General features: G+C 36.4%; 1 protein-coding gene across 3 annotated transcripts in view; it reads left to right on the plus strand.

Moving 5' to 3' along the window:
• Window positions 1-20,465, plus strand: part of ebf1b (EBF transcription factor 1b) — a 106,875-nt gene extending 86,410 nt beyond the window's left edge. Inside the window, exons 11-17 of one of the 3 annotated variants that reach the window (XM_056731275.1) lie at window positions 3,714-3,802; window positions 12,324-12,389; window positions 12,561-12,738; window positions 12,994-13,173; window positions 14,918-15,112; window positions 16,014-16,082; window positions 17,377-20,465. In XM_056731275.1, the coding sequence (XP_056587253.1) occupies window positions 3,714-3,802; window positions 12,324-12,389; window positions 12,561-12,738; window positions 12,994-13,173; window positions 14,918-15,112; window positions 16,014-16,081 (776 nt within the window). In that variant the 3' untranslated portion in view covers window position 16,082; window positions 17,377-20,465. The remainder of the gene's footprint in view (window positions 1-3,713; window positions 3,803-12,323; window positions 12,390-12,560; window positions 12,739-12,993; window positions 13,174-14,917; window positions 15,113-16,013; window positions 16,083-17,376) is intronic. The other 2 variants (XM_056731276.1, XM_056731277.1) reach the window with 2 other exon arrangements.
• The last annotated feature ends 486 nt before the right edge of the window (window positions 20,466-20,951 follow it).

Here is a 20,951-nt window from a genome sequence, read left to right on the forward strand (position 1 = left end):
TCTCAACCAGAGTTGTTAATCAAATGTCCCTGAGGTGAATTTCATTGGATGTACAATGTAATGTCAGTTCTCCTCAAGTTTACAAGGATGTCATGTTTAAAGTAACCAAATATGCCGTTGATCAGGATTTTAATAGATTTTCAAACTGTATAACAAAACTGAATCTAAATCACATGTAAGTGTCCATATTGCATTTACATGTATGATGTCTTTTAAGACCAATGCATCAATTATTGTCGATTCCTTAAAGCAATTGCTTGTCAGAATGAACATCCATTCTTATATCTTTCCCCACATGTCTTCAGAATTTCTCTGTCGCCATTTTATTTATTATCTTTTCACTCCTCCGCTTTATCTCTGTGCCTCTCTCTCTTCTCTTCTCTCTCTCTCTAACTCTCTCTGTGTAAGTGAATGTTTTCCCCAGGCTGAATGAGAGGATTGGATACAATGTAGAAATCAATGGCAATAAGGGTGAAATGAACTACTCCTGACACCTACAAGCTCATGGATGTGTTTCCTAGCGCACATCCATCTCCATACCATTTTATTAACTAATGCGCTCCACACGCACACACAAACCGATTCCTGATCACATGTCTTTCTCCGTCGTCCAGACTGATTATCTACCAACAGATCTGACTAAACGTTCACTGTAAGGTACTTTTGTTCACATTACAAACTGTAAACACCACCACATGGTCATCATCCCGTATCTTCTCAATGGTCACATACTAACTTCGATAAAACTCCCAACAGAAGTTATTGTTTCTTCACCATCTGCTTCAACCGACAGGAAAGCACCTACGTTTCATGCCCCAGCAGCCCCTGACACTCGCTCACTCTCAAACGGTCCAAACCACTCTGTCTTTCTCTCTTCCTCTTTTCTTTCTTTCTTCTCACAGCTCCATCATTCACAAGCTTTGGATCAGACACTGTGACTGTCTTGCAATATGTTGTCATATGTTGGACCAATTATTGGATCCGATTAGGTTTTGAACCTCATTCAAAGCAAATCACAGAGTAAAGTTATGAAAACATGATCAAGGGATCTTGAACAGGTTTTAATAAATGGTCCCATATTGAAACATCATTCAGATTATTGGCTTATTTTATATGTCATATATAATTATACAAGCTCTATATAAAATGCATTTTCAATATTCCACATAAACATGCTTTGTATGTAATAGGTTTTGTATGATCATGGTAGAATATATTAAAGAATATATATTTTTTGCACTATATATTAACTTTACAATTAATATAATAATTATGATTAATGTAATTATAATGTGAAGATATACATACACGCACAGGCGCACACATGCACGCACACAAACACACACACGCACACATACTCTCTCTCTCCCTCCCTTTCTTTCTCTCTCTTTCTTTCTCTCTCTCTCTTTATCTATCTCTCTCTCTCTCTCTCTCTCTCTCTATATATATATATATACACTCACCTAAAGGATTATTATGAACACCTGTTCAATTTATCATTAATGCGATTATCTAATCAACCAATCACATGGCAGTTGCTTCAATGCATTTAGGGGTGTGGTCTTGGTCAAGACAATCTCCTGAACTCCAAACTGAATGTCAGAATGGGAAAGAAAGGTGATTTAAGCAATTTTGAGCGTGGCATGGTTGTTAGTGCCAGACGGGCCGGTCTGAGTATTTCACAATCTGCTCAGTTACTGGGATTTTCACGCACAACCATTTCTAGGGTTTACAAAGAATGGTGTGAAAAGGGAAAAACATCCAGCATGCGGCAGTCCTGTGGGCGAAAATGCCTTGTTGATGCTAGAGGTCAGAGGAGAATGGGCCGACTGATTCAAGCTGATAGAAGAGCAACTTTGACTGAAATAACCACTCGTTACAACCGAGGTATGCAGCAAAGCATTTGTGAAGCCACAACACGCCCAACCTTGAGGCGGATCGGCTACAACAGCAGAAGATCCCACCGGGTACCACTCATCTCCACTACAAATAGGAAAAAGAGGCTACAATTTGCACGAGCTCACCAAAATTGAGTCTCGATTTCTGTTGAGACATTCAGATGGTAGAGTCAGAATTTGGCGTAAACAGAATGAGAACATGGATCCATCATGCCTTGTCATCACTGTGCAGGCTGGTGGTGTAATGGTTGGGATGTTTTAGTGCCAATTGGGCATTGTTTAAATGCCACGGCCTACCTGAGCATTGTTTCTGACCATGTCCATCCCTTTATGACCACCATGTACCCATCCTCTGATGGCTACTTCCAGCAGGATAATGCACAATGTCACAAAGCCCGAATCATTTCAAATTGGTTTCTTGAACATGACAATGAGTTCACTGTACTAAAATGGCCCCCACAGTCACCAGATCTCAACCCAATAGAGCATCTTTGGGATGTGATGGAACGGGAGCTTCATGCATCCCATAAATCTCCATCAACTGCAAGATGCTGTCCTATCAATATGGGCCAACATTTCTAAAGAATGCTTTCAGCACCTTGTTGAATCAATGCCACGTAGAATTAAGGCAGTTCTGAAGGCGAAAGGGGGTCAAACACAGTATTAGTATGTTGTTCCTTATAATCCTTTAGGTGAGTGTGTATGTATATATGTATATATGTGAACCTGGTCTTATGGGTCAATTATAAAATTATCTCAAAGCTAAATAAATAAGCTTTCCAATGATTTGTTAGGATAGGATAGAACAGCATTTGGCAGAGATACAACTAATTGAAACTCTAAAATCTGAGGGCGTAAACAATCCAAATACTGATAAAATCGCATATTACAAAAATAAAGTGTTAATACATTTACAGTAGGACATGTACACAATATCTTCATGGAACATAATCTTTACTTAATATCGTTTCTGGGCATAAAAGAAAAATCTATAATTTTGACCTATACAATATTTTTTTGTGTTTTGCCCAAAAAATTCCCATGCTACCAATGACTGGTTTTGTGGTCCAGGGTCACACACATATATGTAATATACTATATGTGTGTGTAAATCAACATTTGATAAATGTTGTGACTACATTAACTACTTAAGTGTAAATATTCATTTGTGAAATGAACTTTGTTTTACGTTCACTTTCTGCTTTACAAATTGGCAGACTGCTTACATTCACACCCAGCAACATTACACACTGCATGAAATGTAATGTTAAGGACATTGCAATAGTTACTATTCAAGCATTAGAAAATAAGGTTTATTAGAGTCATTGGTAAATAATATAATAAAAATGTTACTGAATATTTTAGCCAGATTTTTCTCCCTCTAATGTTTGTCTGTGATGGCTAGAATAAAGCGTCTTCAATCGTCTTTTGTTTCAAAAGAAGCTCTTTACACTGTGGCACTTTACAAACAAAACACCATCACAAACAGGTCCTCCGCTCCTTCCATTTTCTCTCCATTACAGAAGCAAATGATGTCAGATAGCATGTTAAAATCTCCCCCATCCTCCATCTCTGGAGTGACAGGCTTTCGTGTTTGTGACAGCATAAAGACTTTATGCAAAGTAATTGCTGCGCTAAATGTAAAATGTAAACGTCTTTCTTTTAATGCTATATACGCTGCACCTTACATGGCTGGAGATTTGGGTGTATTTAAAGATACAATTTGATCTGCCCGTGAGCTTTTCTACAAAAGTGAGTCTTTTATAAAGTTCCATCATATTAATGAATCGTCTCTGCTTGTCTCTCTTTCCGTAGCCCTGAATGAACCCACCATAGACTACGGTTTTCAGCGGTTACAGAAGGTGATACCCCGGCACCCTGGAGACCCTGAGCGTTTGCCTAAGGTACGCATTATGAATGTCATGTTCACCACACCAGCTAACACAGAGGTAACAGCTTCATAAATGATTGAAGACAGAAGAAATGTCAAGATTCTACCACTGAATCTTTAGCGTGAGTGGCAACCTAGGCAGCTCCTCGAAAAATAATTTCACAACACTCTAAAAACTATACAAAATTATTTTAAGAAACAGATTCATCAAGTGGAATGTTTGGGTGAGAGTTGGGTGCATTTCATCGTTTCTTAAGTGACTCCAGATTCTCTTGTCCTGACTTTGAATGAGCACTAAAGCATTAGCTGTAACATCAAAGTATCAATTCTCACTTCTGAAGGACTGACATGGCACTCTGGCCTGTTATGTCATCATTGTCATGGTGATGAAACTCATATGGTAATCATTCCACTTGGATGAACATTCGAGTCTGTTGCAAAAGGGCCGAGAGAGTTGCATCACGCAACTTCTGACTATTGCTGTTGTTCTTCTCAGATAGACAAAGGCATGTTTTGCATGTGTTGTGTTGTAAATGGATCCTTGGGGGATTCAGTTGTACTGCAGCGTATTGTCTGTTTTTCGGGTCGCTACCTTTGGTCTGAATGAAAAAGAGAATTAATGTGAGCATTAATACGTCTTTACATACATCATTGCTTTGACAAATACTTTAGTCATCATTGCTATAAAGCACATTATGATATTCAACAAGGGTCTCTGGATTATATCCCTTAAAGGCCAAACATTTTTATTTTCATTGTTGTGCATTTAGGGGTCAATGTGTTTGTACAGTGTTGTCATAATCAGATTTAGGTTAGACCTGAGGTTATGGCCTTGAACTACATACAGTCTTTCTTTTCCAACTGATTTTAGTTGTTTTAAGTTTGGGGTAGGGTAAACCAGGCATATATTTGGGTTAGTGATAGAATTTGGGATCAAAACATCAGATCATGGAAAATAGGGACATTGTGCTTAACTGTGAGAACCATTTATCATTATATTCTCAAATGTATGGTTCATATTTGAGGAACCATAAAGCTGCATAATCAGGGCTGTTTTTTTTTCTTCCCAAATTCGTTTTTTACTTAAAAAAAGTTCTGTATTTTCAATGCTTTACTACACAGTAGTAAATACATTTACATTTAGACATTTAGCAGACGCTTTTATCCAAAGCGATATGTCATGCATTTGTGCATAAAAATACTGTAGTATACTTTAGTATTTACTACATAAAACTGCAGTAAATTCTTGTGTACTATATATATTTGAAACTTATTATAGTAAGTTATAAAGTATACTTTTGTGTTTACTACAGTTAGTACATTTACTACAAGTAAATTATTTTTATCATCTGTTTCAAAAGGTGGACTTTTATTTTGGCGGGTGGTCGCGTAGACGCTTCAGCTTCAATGTGTTTGACAGAGGCTTCAATTAAACAGTGAAACGCTCCTAAAATAAACTTACAACAACTCTATGGATGAAGTTCATCTCCTCGTATAGTGAGATACAGACAAAACCACAAGTGTCACGCTTGTTACGTGCTAAAGTGTGCAACTCATTCACTCATAGACACGCAGAACAAGCAGAGGACATATTTCAATTGTAGAATTCATGTTTTCTCACATTGCGCAGATCAATGGACTCAATGCTGCCGGAAAACAAGTTATAATTGCAAAAACGAAAATAAATAATGGTGCGCTATTAGTTAAACACACACATGAACAAGCACAATGATAAACAAACTTTATACAAACGCAGCTCTGTATGATGCACCTGACAAACTGTATCGCTCATATGCTTCATTATTAAATTTACTTTTAGCACAGACTGATTTTTTGGTAAAGCCCTGTGCAAAGTACACATGTAAACTTATATTCTCACCAGTCGTTTTGGAATCCCCCATATTCCAACTAACCGTACTTTCCCAAGAAAGGAAAGTACACAAAATTTACCAGTTTGCATAAATTCATCCAGGTGGCGAATATATCGTCGCTGTCCTTCCGAAAACTTGCATGTCCAAATTCGCTGTTCTTCAAGAAAAAAAAAAAAAAAAAGTGAACTCTTTAAATGATTTAATACTGTATTATCAAAGCACTTTTAAGTACTTTTTATTGGTTAGATATTTGCGAAACCCAGTGACAAACATAAAGGGTGATTAAGAATAATGATGAAAATATAAATTATGAAAAATGATAATGATGAAGCAAAAATTATGAAATATGGTGATACAGTGTTTAAGAAGGAGACTTTTTTGAGAAGAGCTTTTCAAATTTAACTGTGATTTTACAATTTACACTAAAAAAATTGTACATTTTAAAACTGTGAAATCAATGAAATATACTGTATAACATGTAGATGTAAGTAAAACAATTTTAACTTAAATATTTGTATTAGAATTTACGCAAAATATTAAGTGTGGAGAAAAAATGGTTAATTAAATACAATTTTTTTTTAATTAAATAAACTTAAATAATATATGTCAAATTTTGAGAAAATAACTGTTGGATTTGTGTAAAAAAAATTATGTCCCACTAAGAAAATATTTTAAAATATTTAATTAAGTTATTATAACTTCTGTAGTCCAGATAATTATTTTTATAGTGTACATAATGGCAGTTTCTCACGTAATATTGTTTTAATCCATTCTTAATCTGTTAGCAAATGGTGACTTTAATCTGCTGTGATGTTTATTTTGTTGATGTTTGAATGAGATCAAGCATTCAATTGAGTTGTGCAATAAAATCCAAGCGAATCTTAACCCTAAACCTCAAATCTGATTGGTTGATACCAATGTTGTTACAGGATCAGCTCATGATCTTGGAGAATTTACCAAAATCAGGATAGCTCACCTTTGTTACTGTTTTGCTTGTTTTGTATATTCTCAGACTTTAGCGAGGTACGTGTTTGTATGCAAGTGTGACCTGTGTTTTATGCGTCTAGTATATGCACGTGTGTGTATGTTTAAGTGGTGTGTGTGTGTGCGTACATTTACGAGCACGGGCACCCAGAGGTGATCCATCATGGTAAAGTCAGCTGTCCAGCGTTGCCCCCTGGCAGGTCAGCGATCGAAGTCTCCGCCGGGCCGGACTTTATTATTGCTCCAGCACCAGTAATTGAGTCACGGCGGCGGGTGTGTGCGTGTTGGAGACGACTACAAAAAATTATTCCAGCACACTGGCACCTCTGACATTCAGAACAGTGTTGAGCTCGATGAAGAGGTCGGACATATGGAGGAAGAGAGAATCATACATAATCTCTCTCTCTCTCTCTCTCACAGCTTGGCCGCTGTCCCATTGGCAGCGGTGGCGTCTCTCACACACACACACACACACACACGTTATGTTCCTCGCTGCCCCATCGATTTTCTCATCCTTATTGGGGTAATAACAGTTTGTTGACGGACTCTCTTTTCAACTGCTCACCTCAATCATAGCAGCCAAACAGAGCGACGACAGGGAAAGCGCCTGCCGCACACACTCACTCATTCACTTTGAGTTGTAGGCTATGAGGACAATGCTTTTGGTTGCTTGATTATTATTTTTGGAGCCTTTGACAAAATGATTAATGCTTTCTCATTTGTAAGCTTTATGAATAAATGTAACTGTAAGTGAGGACACATCGTGGAGTTCTATTGCTTTACTTTGAAGCTGATAATAAGTACATTAGATTTGCCCTAACTCCATTTTTTGCCTATTTTAGAATACCTACAGCAAATACCTTCATTTTTTTACATTTTTATTGATATTGCCCCAAGGCTAGGTTAAATCATATTTAACTAACATTTGATCCCCTAATATACTATATAGAAATACCTTTGGTAGTATTATATATATATATTTTTAATATTTCTCTAAATGCCCCAAAGTATGATTAAATCATAACTATCGCTTATTGCTCCTAAACTCTTTGTAAGTCGCTTTGGATAAAAGCGTGTGCTAAATGTCTAAATGTAAATGTAAATGGCTTTATCACAGAAAAAGTGGTTCTTGACTCGTAATTTCAGGGGAACCACTTTAAGTGCTATAGCCACCATATCTTGGTGCTTCAGTGATTCTTCAGTGACTGAGGTGCTATATAGAAGCGCTGAAGATCTATACATGTGGGTGCAGGCGTGTGTGTGCGTGTTGAGGTGTATATAGATAATTAAGAAGCTAGCTAAATGTGACAAATTGCAACTTGGTGCATTCGGAAAAAAAAATATTTCAGCAATTCAAAATATATAAAAATATTCAATAAATAAATATACTCTTAAAAATGGTGCCCTATAGCACTAAAATTGGTTCTGGGCTCGTAATCATAGGGGAACAACTTTTCATATCTTGGTTCTTCCACGGTTCTATATAGCACCCAAACCGCTAAAGAACCCCTAAAGAACCAAGATATTGTTCTGTATGGCACTTAATGTGGTTCCCTTATGATTACAAGCAAAGAACCACTTTGAGTGATATAGAGCACCATTTTTGATAGTTTATTTATTAAATATATATATATATATATTTTGAATTGTTGAATTAAAAATGTATTTGTGGATGCCCCAAGTTGATTTTTTGACACATTTAACTAGCATCTTAATTATCTTTGTACATTCCAGCACCTACGTGCACACACACGCGCACACAGACACACAAACATAAGAACACAAGCTAAAAAAAAAGCATTTTAGTCTTAATATGAATGCATTAGCATATATTTGTTATTTTTTTAATTTTTAGTACAAGAGAAAGTTTAAATTCACACAGTCGTGCCAAATTGCCTCCTCTTTTCATGTTTTCAAATATGAAGCACTTATCTTCAACAAACACTGCTTTATTTGCAAAATAATGCTTGCAATATATTTATTTCCCCACATTTTGACACTTACATAAGTCACTTGTCATCAGCAAGTCATGACAGTCATGACACTCACCATAAGCTTTGAAAAAGTGTCTGGTATATTTTTCAGTCCAAAGTGATATTTGACTTTGTAATCTCATGTACAATACAATCAGATGTGATTCATATGGAAGCTTTATTATTCTGAGCTCAAACCCAGACACAGCAGAAGGACAGACGGTGTAGTAGCCCGTATGAAAGGATTAGAGAGGATGACAGAAGTTTGAATGCTTTGCTGGACATCAACACTGACAATGAGTCCTGCTTCTGTTATGGTGGCTTCTACAGTACCAACACAAACTGACCATTTTAAAGCTTTATTTAATCTTTTTTATTACAGTTGTTTATCTGCATCGATTTGTTTTTGAATCATTGTTGAATTGTTGGAATTACACCTTTTTCAGGGAACAACAGAATTTTAAACTTGACTATAAATTGACACTTTGTAATGATGCTTATACATTACAAACATATTAAAACAAGTACAGTATTCAAAGTCACATGATAATGAAAATATAATACAATACACAATGTTTTAGTTTGACTGATTATGTATCATCGAATATGGTAATTTTATGCTTCTTATTTTAAATAGATTTTAATTAAATATGCTCTGATAGCCGATTGTTCAGAGTAATATCTGCCGATACCGATTCTGAAGATTAAATTCATATTTCTTAACTTTCTGAATGTTTTTAATTCATATAATTAACATAAATTTTTAACATCAAACTGGTGATGTTTCTTAACATTATTCTATATACAGAGCACAAATATATTGCATTTTCCTCTGCTCTTTTGATTGACAGGATATATCGGCCCTGATCGTTCCGATTATTGGCCGATATATTGGTGAATCTCTAGTTTTAATGTTTATTATAAACTAATACACTAATTTTAGTTTAGTTCATATCAACCCATTTCAAACTAGTTTGATATTAAACAAAACTGTCATTGGAGGACACAGTACCACAGGGGTGACCCCGCCCCCCTCTTTCTAATACCCTTGGTATATTTCTGTATTTTGAATATATGTAATTTATGTAAACAGTGACCACCAGCTAGCAAGTGCCAATAAAGCACTACGAACATATCTTTACAACATATGCACTATATTCAAAGTTATTTGAAAGCTTAATGTGATGAACAGACTGAAATGTGAGAAATGAAGATACGTCTGAACCAAACAAAATTGTCAAAGAAAAATGTAGGGTTTCCTCGAAAGCAACTCACATTTCTGATATCTTTTTGTGACCAAACTATGTTGCCATATTGTTACTGTAAAAGAACTGTACATGATGATGTCATGCTGCATCAGAGCTGATCTAATCATCCGGACGGCGTGCATTAGTAAAACGTGTATCAGTTGTATCACTTTCAAAATCATGATCAATACATGCTGTGTCACTTCCTGTTATACGTTTAGAGCAAAGCCAATGTCGGGAGATGTGGAGTGACTTTACACTATTATTAAACGTTTACATGACCATTATCGATTGTGAAAGATGTTTGATAGGAGTTGTCTTTTCAACCCTATTGTTACCATACAGCCAACTCAAGAACACTAAACTGTACAAAAAAGACCCTAAAACCCATTGTAGAGACACTATTTCAGGAGTGTGAAGTGATAGTTTGTAATGATGATGGAATCTTTGTTGGAAAAGTAACCAAGTTATGATTTCCCCACCGATTTGATGGCTTTTTGACTTTTACAAATGAGTTTCAGCACCTGGTCCAGAGACATGAAAAACTTGCTTATTATATTTTTACCAGCATGATATATAGAGTTCAGTGTTTTTGCGCCGCAATATTCATCATCCACCTCTGTTCCTCATCTTTTCCACCGCACCTGATTGATGTTTTGGCTGTATACACACGTTCAGGGAATTCGCCGCCTCCAGGCCTCCCCTCGTTCATTCAAGGGCCTTTCGCTCGCCCGTATCCCTTTCGCGCTCCCTGCCACTGGGCTGCAGAGGGTCCCTCCTCCGCCTCCTCTCTCTCTCGCCGCAGGATCTATCGCTCGAGCGGCTCCCCGTGATGATAATGAGAGGTTAACACAGTGCCAGAACGGCCATAATTGAGTGAATTTAGCACCTTGGACAGCGCACTAAACTCCTCATGGCTCGCCTGACCCCCCGTCATGTTTTGTTTGTGTGCGAGCGTCTGCACGCGAGGCGACACACCCCACGGCTGATTGAGAGGCAATATGTTCCAACAGAGCGCTCACACACATGCTAAAGGGTTAGATCCTGGTGAAGGTTGCATGCGGGGGGGAGCAATTTTCTGCCTGTCACTCTGTTAGCTGGAACAGTGCCCTTCTGCATTAACTTCTCCTTAAAACCTTCCAAGTGCACACGTACATGACAGAGAAACGTGAAAGCGATACATGCTTGAGAACCACGAGAACAGTTTGTCAGACGAAAATTCCTAATCGCATGTTAAACGAATGGGTCTTTCATGGGAAACATGAGTTTCTTTTTATTCCAGAATTTAGCTGTGACTTGTAACATTCATATGAATGTGACAGATTGTACAATAATGGTTTAAAAATGCTACAATAATCTAGTAATAGTTTTATTTAAAAATAAATATATCAAAATTTGCTTGTGTTTCATGAATTACACCAAACATGTTTTTTTTATTTATTGTGGGATCTTATAAAAGGAAAAACATGTCAAATGTGACTCAAACATGAAATTTGCAGCACTTTTTAGCTAGGTTACTTTTAATTTTTTTCTTTAATGTTGACATAACGTTGACGTAACGTTGAAATAACGTTACCTTAAAATCATTAAAGGGAAAGTTCACCCAAAAGTGAAAAATTCTGTAGTCACTCTCATGTCTATCAAAACCCAAATGACTTTCTTTCTTGTGCAGAACAGAAAGGAAGATATTTTGACGAAGGTTGGTGACCATACAACATTGGACCCTTTTGATCTTCACTTAATGAACCACTGAGTCATTTCTTCAAATATCTTCTTTAGTGTTTCACAGAAGAAAGTCATACAGTGAGCAACACGATGTTGAATGAATAGAAAGTCTAAAAAGAAAAACATGATAACGGAAGCATTCTGGTTAAGAGGCTGATTTAATGCACTTCTCCCATGCTAATACACCACATGCTAGCTTGATAATGTGGAGATTGCACGGACCACATCATCACATAATAAAAAGAATGCCAAGGCCGCTAATGTTTTTCAGCCGTAGCACTTAAACAATCATGATACCCGTCGGCCTTCTCCCCCGTCATGTGACTGCACAGAAAAGCTTATGTTAAAGTAATTACTTCTCATTAGCGGGAACACATCGATTCCATCTCTGATGTACCGTCATCACAAGAGCTCTTATGAGCGCTGGCTTTCAGCTGAGTTATTGCCGAGCGCTATGAAACCGAGTGACCTTCGCTTCAAACATAGATCGCATTGTCCTTCCCCAACGCAAAGCAGATGTTTGCTGAAATGCTGCACTTTTTCATCCTGACAGACACTGAACAATTGAGCAAACATCATCTCCATGTGTTCCACTTGGCTGCGATGTTATTCAATGCAGCGTTTTTTCATCTTTGAAAAAGAACATCACATTGTTAAGTCAGAAGTATCGTGAACTGTAAAATGTGAAAAGGTCTCAATGTGTGTGTTTTTCCCCCTTTTTTTTCTGAATACAGGAAGTGATTTTGAAGAGAGCCGCAGATTTGGTGGAAGCACTTTATGGGATGCCACATAACAACCAGGTGAAGACGAATTACACATTATTATTGATACCTGATGCCTATATGATTTCCATTCACACACCGAGCACTCAATACTCAATATCTGGGACATTCGAGTGTCTGTAGTTAAGGACCCAATCATATTTCTAATAAAAGTGTAAATTTGGGAGATGATGGATCATTTTTCGTTAGGAAATCATTCTAAAGCGAGCAGCTGACATTGCTGAGGCCTTGTACAATGTGCCGCGAAACCACAACCAGCTGACCGGCCTGACCAACAGCTCCGTCCATGCGAGCATGATGGGAGTGAACTCCTTCACTGGACAGCTCGCTGTTAACGTCTCAGAGTCGTCTCAGGGCGGAAACCAGGGTGAGATATTCTTTCTCTCATGCTCTTTCATACAGACACATACTGTACAACCTTAAACCAATACTATATAAAGTGAAAATATTTGGTTTATATTATCATTACTAAGAGATTCCCTTAATCCATTTATGTTAACAGTTTGATTTAATAGTTTATTTTAAATATTTTGGTATTCTTTGAAATACCACGGAATATCATATTTCACGTTTATTGTACTATTAGACCACCACATATTGTTTTCTTCACGTCTGACTACAGGTTACTCTCGTAACACAAGTAGTGTATCTCCACATGGTTATGTGCCAAGCTCCACCCCTCAACAGAGCACTTACAGTACGGTCTCCACCAACATGAATGGCTACGGCAACAGTGCCATGACCAACCTGACCGGCTCGCCGAGTTTCCTGAACGGCTCCGCCGCCAATTCACCATATGCCAGTGAGTATCTTGCTATGTTAATACACAACAACAACCGCTCGATAACAATTGTAGGGCCCTATGAAATCACTTAGTTACCTTATTCCATTTTATTTGTTCCCGAATCCTTTTTTTTACATTTAAATTTTTCTGGGTTTTTCAATTCGATTCAACTTTATATATATCAATTTATCGTTTTTTAAAATGTGCATTTCTTTTTCAAAGCAGCTTTACAGGATTAAAGAAAAACACAGAAAGAGATAAAATACAGTTCAGTACAGGTATTGTAGAACAAGCTATTTCATTTTTGACTGGAATAGTAATATATTTGCCCACGTGAAAAAAAGCATTGGACCGTAATAATGAATAAGTAATAAATAATTATAATAATATCAGTATTAACTTGCATAAATTATTAATTGTTTTAATAGCAAGAATGCTGTTGTGAATATTGGCACAAAATATTAGCGCTAACGTTCAGTACAGTTCAATAGCATGATGATATCGCTTTATACAGTGAGCAAGAAAGTGTTGTTCATTTGTGCTCTGTCAACAAAACGTTTGAAAGATAATACACACATTGCAAATATAGACAACCCAGTGAGACAAACACTGAAATGTTCCAATATTAATACAAAATATCAGCGTTCTGGAAATGTCATGCGTCTCTCAAACTAGAGGAGCAGAACTATTCAGGGATTAGTTGAGTTTTTGTATAATTGTTAAAAAAAGAGACGGAAGAAGTACAGAAGGATAGTTTAATTCATAGTTCACAGCAGAATTCACAGTTTCAGAGCAAACTTCTGTGTTTGATGCACGATGTTGCCGGATGTCTGACAGTATGGGCCTGGAGGTCTGATCGAATTCCCAAATGAGAATTTCCACAATGCTCCGGTTCTGCCTTTTCTTTCTCCCGTCCACTTGTCTGACAGCGCCACCTCCCTCCAGCTGTTATTTATCCCGCTCATTCTTAATTGCTCCATCTTTCCAATTAACCAGACGGGGTGAGAGACAAAAGAATTGGGAATGTTCAGAGACTCAGAGAGTGTTTGTTTGACTTAATTATCACTTGAAGTGAGGACTGTGTGTCTGGGGAGAAATGTGAAAATAAATCTACAAAAAGTACAAACATGAAGGAAGTTAACAATCCATCTCTGCCCACTTTATCCTCCGATGGCTTTCTTAAAAAGAGTTTCTATGCACGAAACGAAACGTTGTTTGGGTTTAAGTGTTTCACTTCAAAGACACGATTCATTTTGTCTTCTGAATGAAAGACTTAAGTAATTAAATCAATAAAGTCATTAAAGGCGTAACAATTCAATTTCAATACTAACATCCAGTATTTTAAAAGGTTTTCTGACTCTATCAGACACTTCTGATCAATCCAAGAGACCCTTGTTATAGCTTGATAAGCCTTGATTTGCTCAACTTATTTAATGTGGCAACATTAAATTCATCCACTGTAAAAAACAACAAAAATGTGTTCATTTGTGTTTTTAAGTTTTCCTTATTTACAATTTTTGTAACGTTTTTTCCCACACATTTTTAAAAGTAACTTTTTCTTAAAATACTTGCACAAATAACAACAATAAAAAATGAATAAAATAATAAAAAACGTGAATTTATAATTGTAAATACATGTCATTTCAAGATTAAAATGTTCTCGAATGCAGAACAGTAAAGTTGTTTCTGTTACTCCCCAAAGTTACTCTCAAAAGTCAACCTGTGAATCTCTTTCTTAACTTAACTTTGTGTATTCCTGCAGTTGTCCCGTCCAGTCCCACCATGGCCTCATCCACCAGCCTGCCGTCAAACTGCAGCAGTTCCTCTGGCATCTTCTCCTTCTCTCCAGCAAACATGGTTTCAGCTGTCAAGCAGAAGAGCGCCTTCGCTCCTGTCGTCCGGCCTCAGTCATCGCCTCCACCCACATGCACCAGCACCAATGGAAACGGTCTCCAAGGTGACATTTTTTATCAGCAGTGATAATGTCACACATTTTTGAAATATTCAAAAGGGATGGTGCCATTACTCACCGCTTATCCAGCGCAATGCAGAGATTTTCGGGGCTATACTTTTTGTGAAAACTTCACTCCACTTGCTTAAAAAAAGGTGCTTCAAAAGGTTCTGTGGTGTCATCGAAGAACATTTTGGTTCTATAAAGAACCTTTTACATCTGAAGAACATTTTTGTTTCACATTAGGTTCTTTGTGGTGAAAAAAAGGCTCTTCAGATTATAAAAAAGTAAGAAAGAGATGGTCCTGTAGCCTGTTAACTCATTTCTAATCGAATCATGACAAACTATAACACAAAGGTCATAGACTCTAGAATACAGATTTCTTTGGTGTTTTTCAAATAATTTATGTAGGGAGAGTAATTGATTATTTTTTCTAAAGAGTGTTTTAAGATTTTTTGTTATCCTTTTGCGACCCGTATTTTATTAAGGTATTGTTTATCAAATAAAAATATAATCTTTTTATTTATTTTTTACAACATACCTTTCATTTTTTTGTGTGTGTGTGTATTTTTTTTAGCAATCTACTTTTCTTTTTAAAACAACGAGACCAACCGTAAGTCTGTATTCCATAGAATTCATGAGTTACAGCCATTTTAGCCCCATTATGCGTTTTCATGTGTAGATTCAAAAAGGAGAACCTTTGTCTGAATTGTTCTTTGTGGAACCAAAAATGCTTATTTCATGGCATCGCTGTGAAGAACCTTTTAAGCACTTTTATTTTTAAGAGTGTAGATGTAGTAAACTAGTGTAGCAGAATGAATGTCTAACCTTTCTTTGACCATATACTCACCCATTAGATATTAACCACTCTCTCTTTCCGTCCTCTTTTCTCCACCCCTGTTCTCAGATCAGTCTTTTGTCGACTCTAACAAGTACTCCACAGCCAGCGCACTCCAGGGCCTGGCCTTCTCCTGAAGTATGTTACTCCTCCATACTGCTCTCATATTTATGCCTTCTCATTTCTACAAAAAACATATGACTACAAAGAATTTTCACCCCTGCAACTCTACAGATTGTAAATTATTTGAATGAATGAGTATAAGATTGTGTCGGATATGTAAAATCAACAGGATGTAGATCATATTTTCCTGAAAAGTGCTTCAAAAACACTTGGGAGTTATTGGCCATTATGTCAGACTCTACTTTAACATCTTATTGTGTTATTATTTGCATGTTAGAAAGCAAAATCGTAGTTTTGTAGACTTGTCCACACGACTAATGTCTGTGTGTGTATTATTTTTGAGTGTCAATGTTTGTGTGTGTCTGCATGCACAAATGCATGTCATCTCTTTCAGTATTTGCTATCTCATGCTGAGTCAGATCTGCAGCACTAAACAAAAAGTATTATAACAATAAAATTCATATAAGTTATGTTACAATAAAATAAACAATAAAATAACAATCCAAAATAACATAAAATGTAAATACAATAACAAAAAAGAAACAATTAAATAACAATTTTAAATAAAGTACCAAAAAAATATTCATTTATCAAATTTCATTATTATAAGTGGTGCTTGCATTTTTATTTATTTTATTTATTTATGATTTGCGTGTTGTTGATCAGTATTTTTGGATGTTGCCAGCTTTTTGAAAGGCATGTGAACACTCTGTTTTTCACATGTTGACAAGCATCCCACCCGTTTGAAACCAGAATGATCCATGGCCTTACAAAGCCAGAACAATGACACAAACTGTTTGCAGACGATTAGAAGTCGCTTCAAACACTTTTAATAAAGTGCTTCAAGTGTCTCGTTTCTGCCAATTCTGCACTGATGCTGAAAAGACATTATATTTATCCCTCATCTGAAAGGCCGCCGGTTTGTCACGCAGATGTGGAAACAGATTGCCGTGTTTAAAGAGTTATTATACAGTATGTGGAAAATATTGAACAACTCAAAGAACACTCACAAATGAGATCTCTTTTAATATATCTGTTTGTAATGTCTCCAAGACAGTAAGATTATTAGAGAGAGAGAGATGGAGAGCTCAAGTCTTCTCAGATTTGTATACAGTCTTTATATAACTGTGTGCTCGTCATCTTTACAATTCCATTTCAGCTTCACGTGGTTGTCATGTTTCAATCACTCACACTTCCTTTTGTTGGTAGATATATTTCAATAAGTGAATGCTTAAAAGATTAGAGTGAATTAACATGTTATCTTTCTTTCTCTCTCCCTCTCTCTCTCTCTCTCTCTCTCTCTTCACAGTGATCCCTGGGATGATTGTTCCTCCCATGTAGGGTGTGTTTGTGTGTGTGTGCGTGCATGTGTGTGTGTGTGTGTGTTTGTGTGTAGACAGACAGAAAGATGAAACGCTCTGTCATGCCACTTGTCTCACCGAGCGTGTGCAGAAGACTCCGGCATGGGACTGACGCCGCAGTCCTGCTCTGAAGGATGAAAACCAACAAACTCAGGCCCTTTTTAAACACAATCTGCTTTGAACTAGAGGAAGAACAATACGAGAGAGATAAAAACATTGAACTGAACTATTGTACCTCCCTGTTTTAATGTTTGTACTCACCTTGTTGACACTTTTTAAGATAAGAGGCACAGCACAGGCAAAGCTTACCCGCCCTATCTGAACTATTACATGAGAGGTCTATTTATTTAAGAAAAAACCTTAACAGTTATTGATTTGCCATCGGATTTGTGTGTTCTTGTTTGTGCCGCCATTTTTATGAGATGACACAGTATTGCAGTGGTTTCTATTTATGATTTTGTATGCTGAATGAAGGATTACCAGTGATGTTCATGGAGGTTAATGTACCGCTAAATTTCCATGCCTGTTTTGGGGTTTTGAGGACACCCTAATGGCCCTAATGTCAATTAGCCAGTCTACAAAATGTGCCAGCAATGTGAATTAAATTCCCTCAAACTAAGTCCTAAAACTGATAAAGGGACAAAAATTAAATTTAGCTCTTTGACATTGGGTTAAAACCACATCATTTTTGTGTTTGCCAAATGGAGCATTGTTGTTGTCATGTCATGACCTTTACACTCATGTTCCATTAGTTAACATAATGCTGCCTTTCAGTTTAACTTCATACTTTTTAAATAAATGGCCAGTTAAAAACTTAGTTTTTGAACACTAGAGATGCACCGATATATCGGCAAATAATCGGTATCATGGTTAAAAGCAATTTGCAGTCTTTTTCTGTAATTCAGTGGTTTTGACTGTCTAAAATCTGAAAAAAAAAGATAACATAAGAAATGTTACATAAAATTATGTAAAAATTTAAAATGCAGATGTTACGTCCTGTTGTGTAGATTCAAGCATTGTAATTGCTAAATTTACAAAATACAACAAGATGAAGGTGTTAGTCAACGCAACTTTAAAAAGTTATCATAGTTTAAAAACTTAAAATATTGACTTGATATAAAAACAAACCAACTCATTTTCAACGATGAAAGCGTATCGAATTCCTTCATAAATTTAAAACTTTTCGGTTTTTACAAACAGAAGCTACACAATGTTGTAGCGTTATGGAAAACCCATTGGTTTCGAACTGTGAGAGATGCCAGAAACGCAAATGTTAACTCTTACAATGTGGCATCTATGTATACATATCTATGGTTCTTGGGTTCACGGAACTCGTCTCCTAAAACCGATCTGATGTGACTTTAAGGCAGCATTAGACATGTCATTCTCACCCCTACCCAGTCTTATCTCATTATAAAGTGTATAGACCAAACACTTACTCATATAGTCACACAAAATAGACTCTGCACAAATACACAATAGTTACGGAGCCAAGGGGGTCAAATTACCCCAAGTTTTTTTAAAGCTCTTTCTATCTGCTTTATTCAAAGAAATATGAAGGATTTTTTGTTTAGTTGCATTCAAATGTGCCGAAGAGAGAAATTCATTGTATGTCTTCTTGAGTAATTTTGTTTCTTTTATAGACAAACTGTGATAATCATTTAGTTGCAATGTGCTTCCTCCCACAAACAGATCATGACTGATTCAAAGATAGTGGAATGAGACGATGAAAGTATTTCACGTTCATTCGAGCTGATACAAGAATCATTCTAGCAATGTGAAGTCTCTTTCAATGAATAATTGACCACCTATAGATGAAGCCATTACATTTGTGTGCTTTTGTACAGAATGATAAATATGTTTGATTTTGTAAGTTTCTCCTTTTTTTAGCCAAAGTCCTTGTTAAAATATATTTATACATCAAAATGGAGTCAAAAGGCAGCTTTGAACAACTTGGTGTCAATGATCTAATGTTTACGGCATACGCAGATCTCATAGAGTTTAGCTCGGATGTTATTATGATCATGAAGAGAAATGTGTAGGATATCCATATGAATCATGCATGTATGTATGGCTCGAATCTACTTCAGTTGTCCAATCTGCGTTTTCATCATTTTTACTCTTTGGCGACATGTTTTTTTTGTCCGTAAATGTGATTTTAAGATGTCATTTGTATAGCAATTTTGTATGTCAAAGTACCATGTTTCTTCTAGTCCATTCGTGGTCGCGTTTAGAGTTTATGTTAATGAAATTGTGTGTTGTTAGCATTTTGTAACATATTTTGTTTCAGATGGCAAAATTTAGTAATAATAGTATATACTTTACTGAGAATATATTCACCAGGTAAACAATATAAATATATCATATCTTTCAATTTCGCTTGCCGGGATCTCACGGAAAGAAAGCGAGTTATTGTTTTAATGCACAGAAAATCTAACATTGCCTTTCTCTCAAGAGTTGGTTTCTCAATCCTCCTCAATAATTCCCCGGTTATCTCATGGAAGTGTACCAACAATCAAATGTCTTATTATTTATTTATTTTTGAAGAAATGTATTTAGATGGTTTGCATATTACAAAAGAAGTATAGGTTAAACTGTGGAGTAACAGCACAAGAGTCTATACAGTCATTTAGTCATACACATCTCATTCCATAACACTCACATGTCATGTCTTAAAGATTCTCACCCCATCACTTTCTGTTGTATTACATGTAGCCTAATGAACTGCTTCCCCAAACACGTCACTTGTGTCGCATATTTATTTCTTTTTGAATCGCGGCTTTCTCCATTGTTGAAGATTTTATAAAATGGTCATGAATCAGTTATCAACATTTGATGATCAATTGATGTATTGGTTAATATGTCACACTGACCTGACGTCTGTTATTATTCCTGTTGAATGCATTACTCTGTTGTAGACTGGACTTACAGTGGGCAGTTATACAGTGGGCAGTTAATATATTACATCCTTCTGGCACACAGAATATGGCCACTGTTTCTTCAACACATGAATTACAGCTCTGCTCTTATAATGAAACTGCATTCGGCACTTAATTGATTCATCATTTACATTTACAGTCATCAGCAGATATGCTCATATAGTTTAAAGTGATTCGACTATGATTTCTATCTGACCTCACTCTGCATTTTCAGCACATGAGGTTTAGTTCTGTGCCAAGTTTGACGTTTTATTCCTTATCTTTGTACAATAAAAATATTACTATAATATAACATACGCACCAAATTTAAATACTTTCTGCAATGCATGATGGGATAGAAGTGGCGAATGATTAAAATGAACACAAACGGGGAGATTGTGTTTTGGCATCCAAAAGAAGCGGGGTGTGTATATGTGGTCGCTTCTGTGTTAAAACACCTCCATTTCCACAGGTAACGCTCTCTTAAGCCCCGGCTCATGAATACTACACTTGATCTTCTTTTTATTACCTTCACGTGAGCACAAATGTTCGCACACAAACACACACACACACCACACAAGGATGGGCGGTGTGTGTGACAGTGA

Source organism: Triplophysa dalaica, chromosome 19 (assembly GCF_015846415.1).
Source record: "Triplophysa dalaica isolate WHDGS20190420 chromosome 19, ASM1584641v1, whole genome shotgun sequence".
NCBI lineage: Eukaryota > Metazoa > Chordata > Actinopteri > Cypriniformes > Nemacheilidae > Triplophysa > Triplophysa dalaica.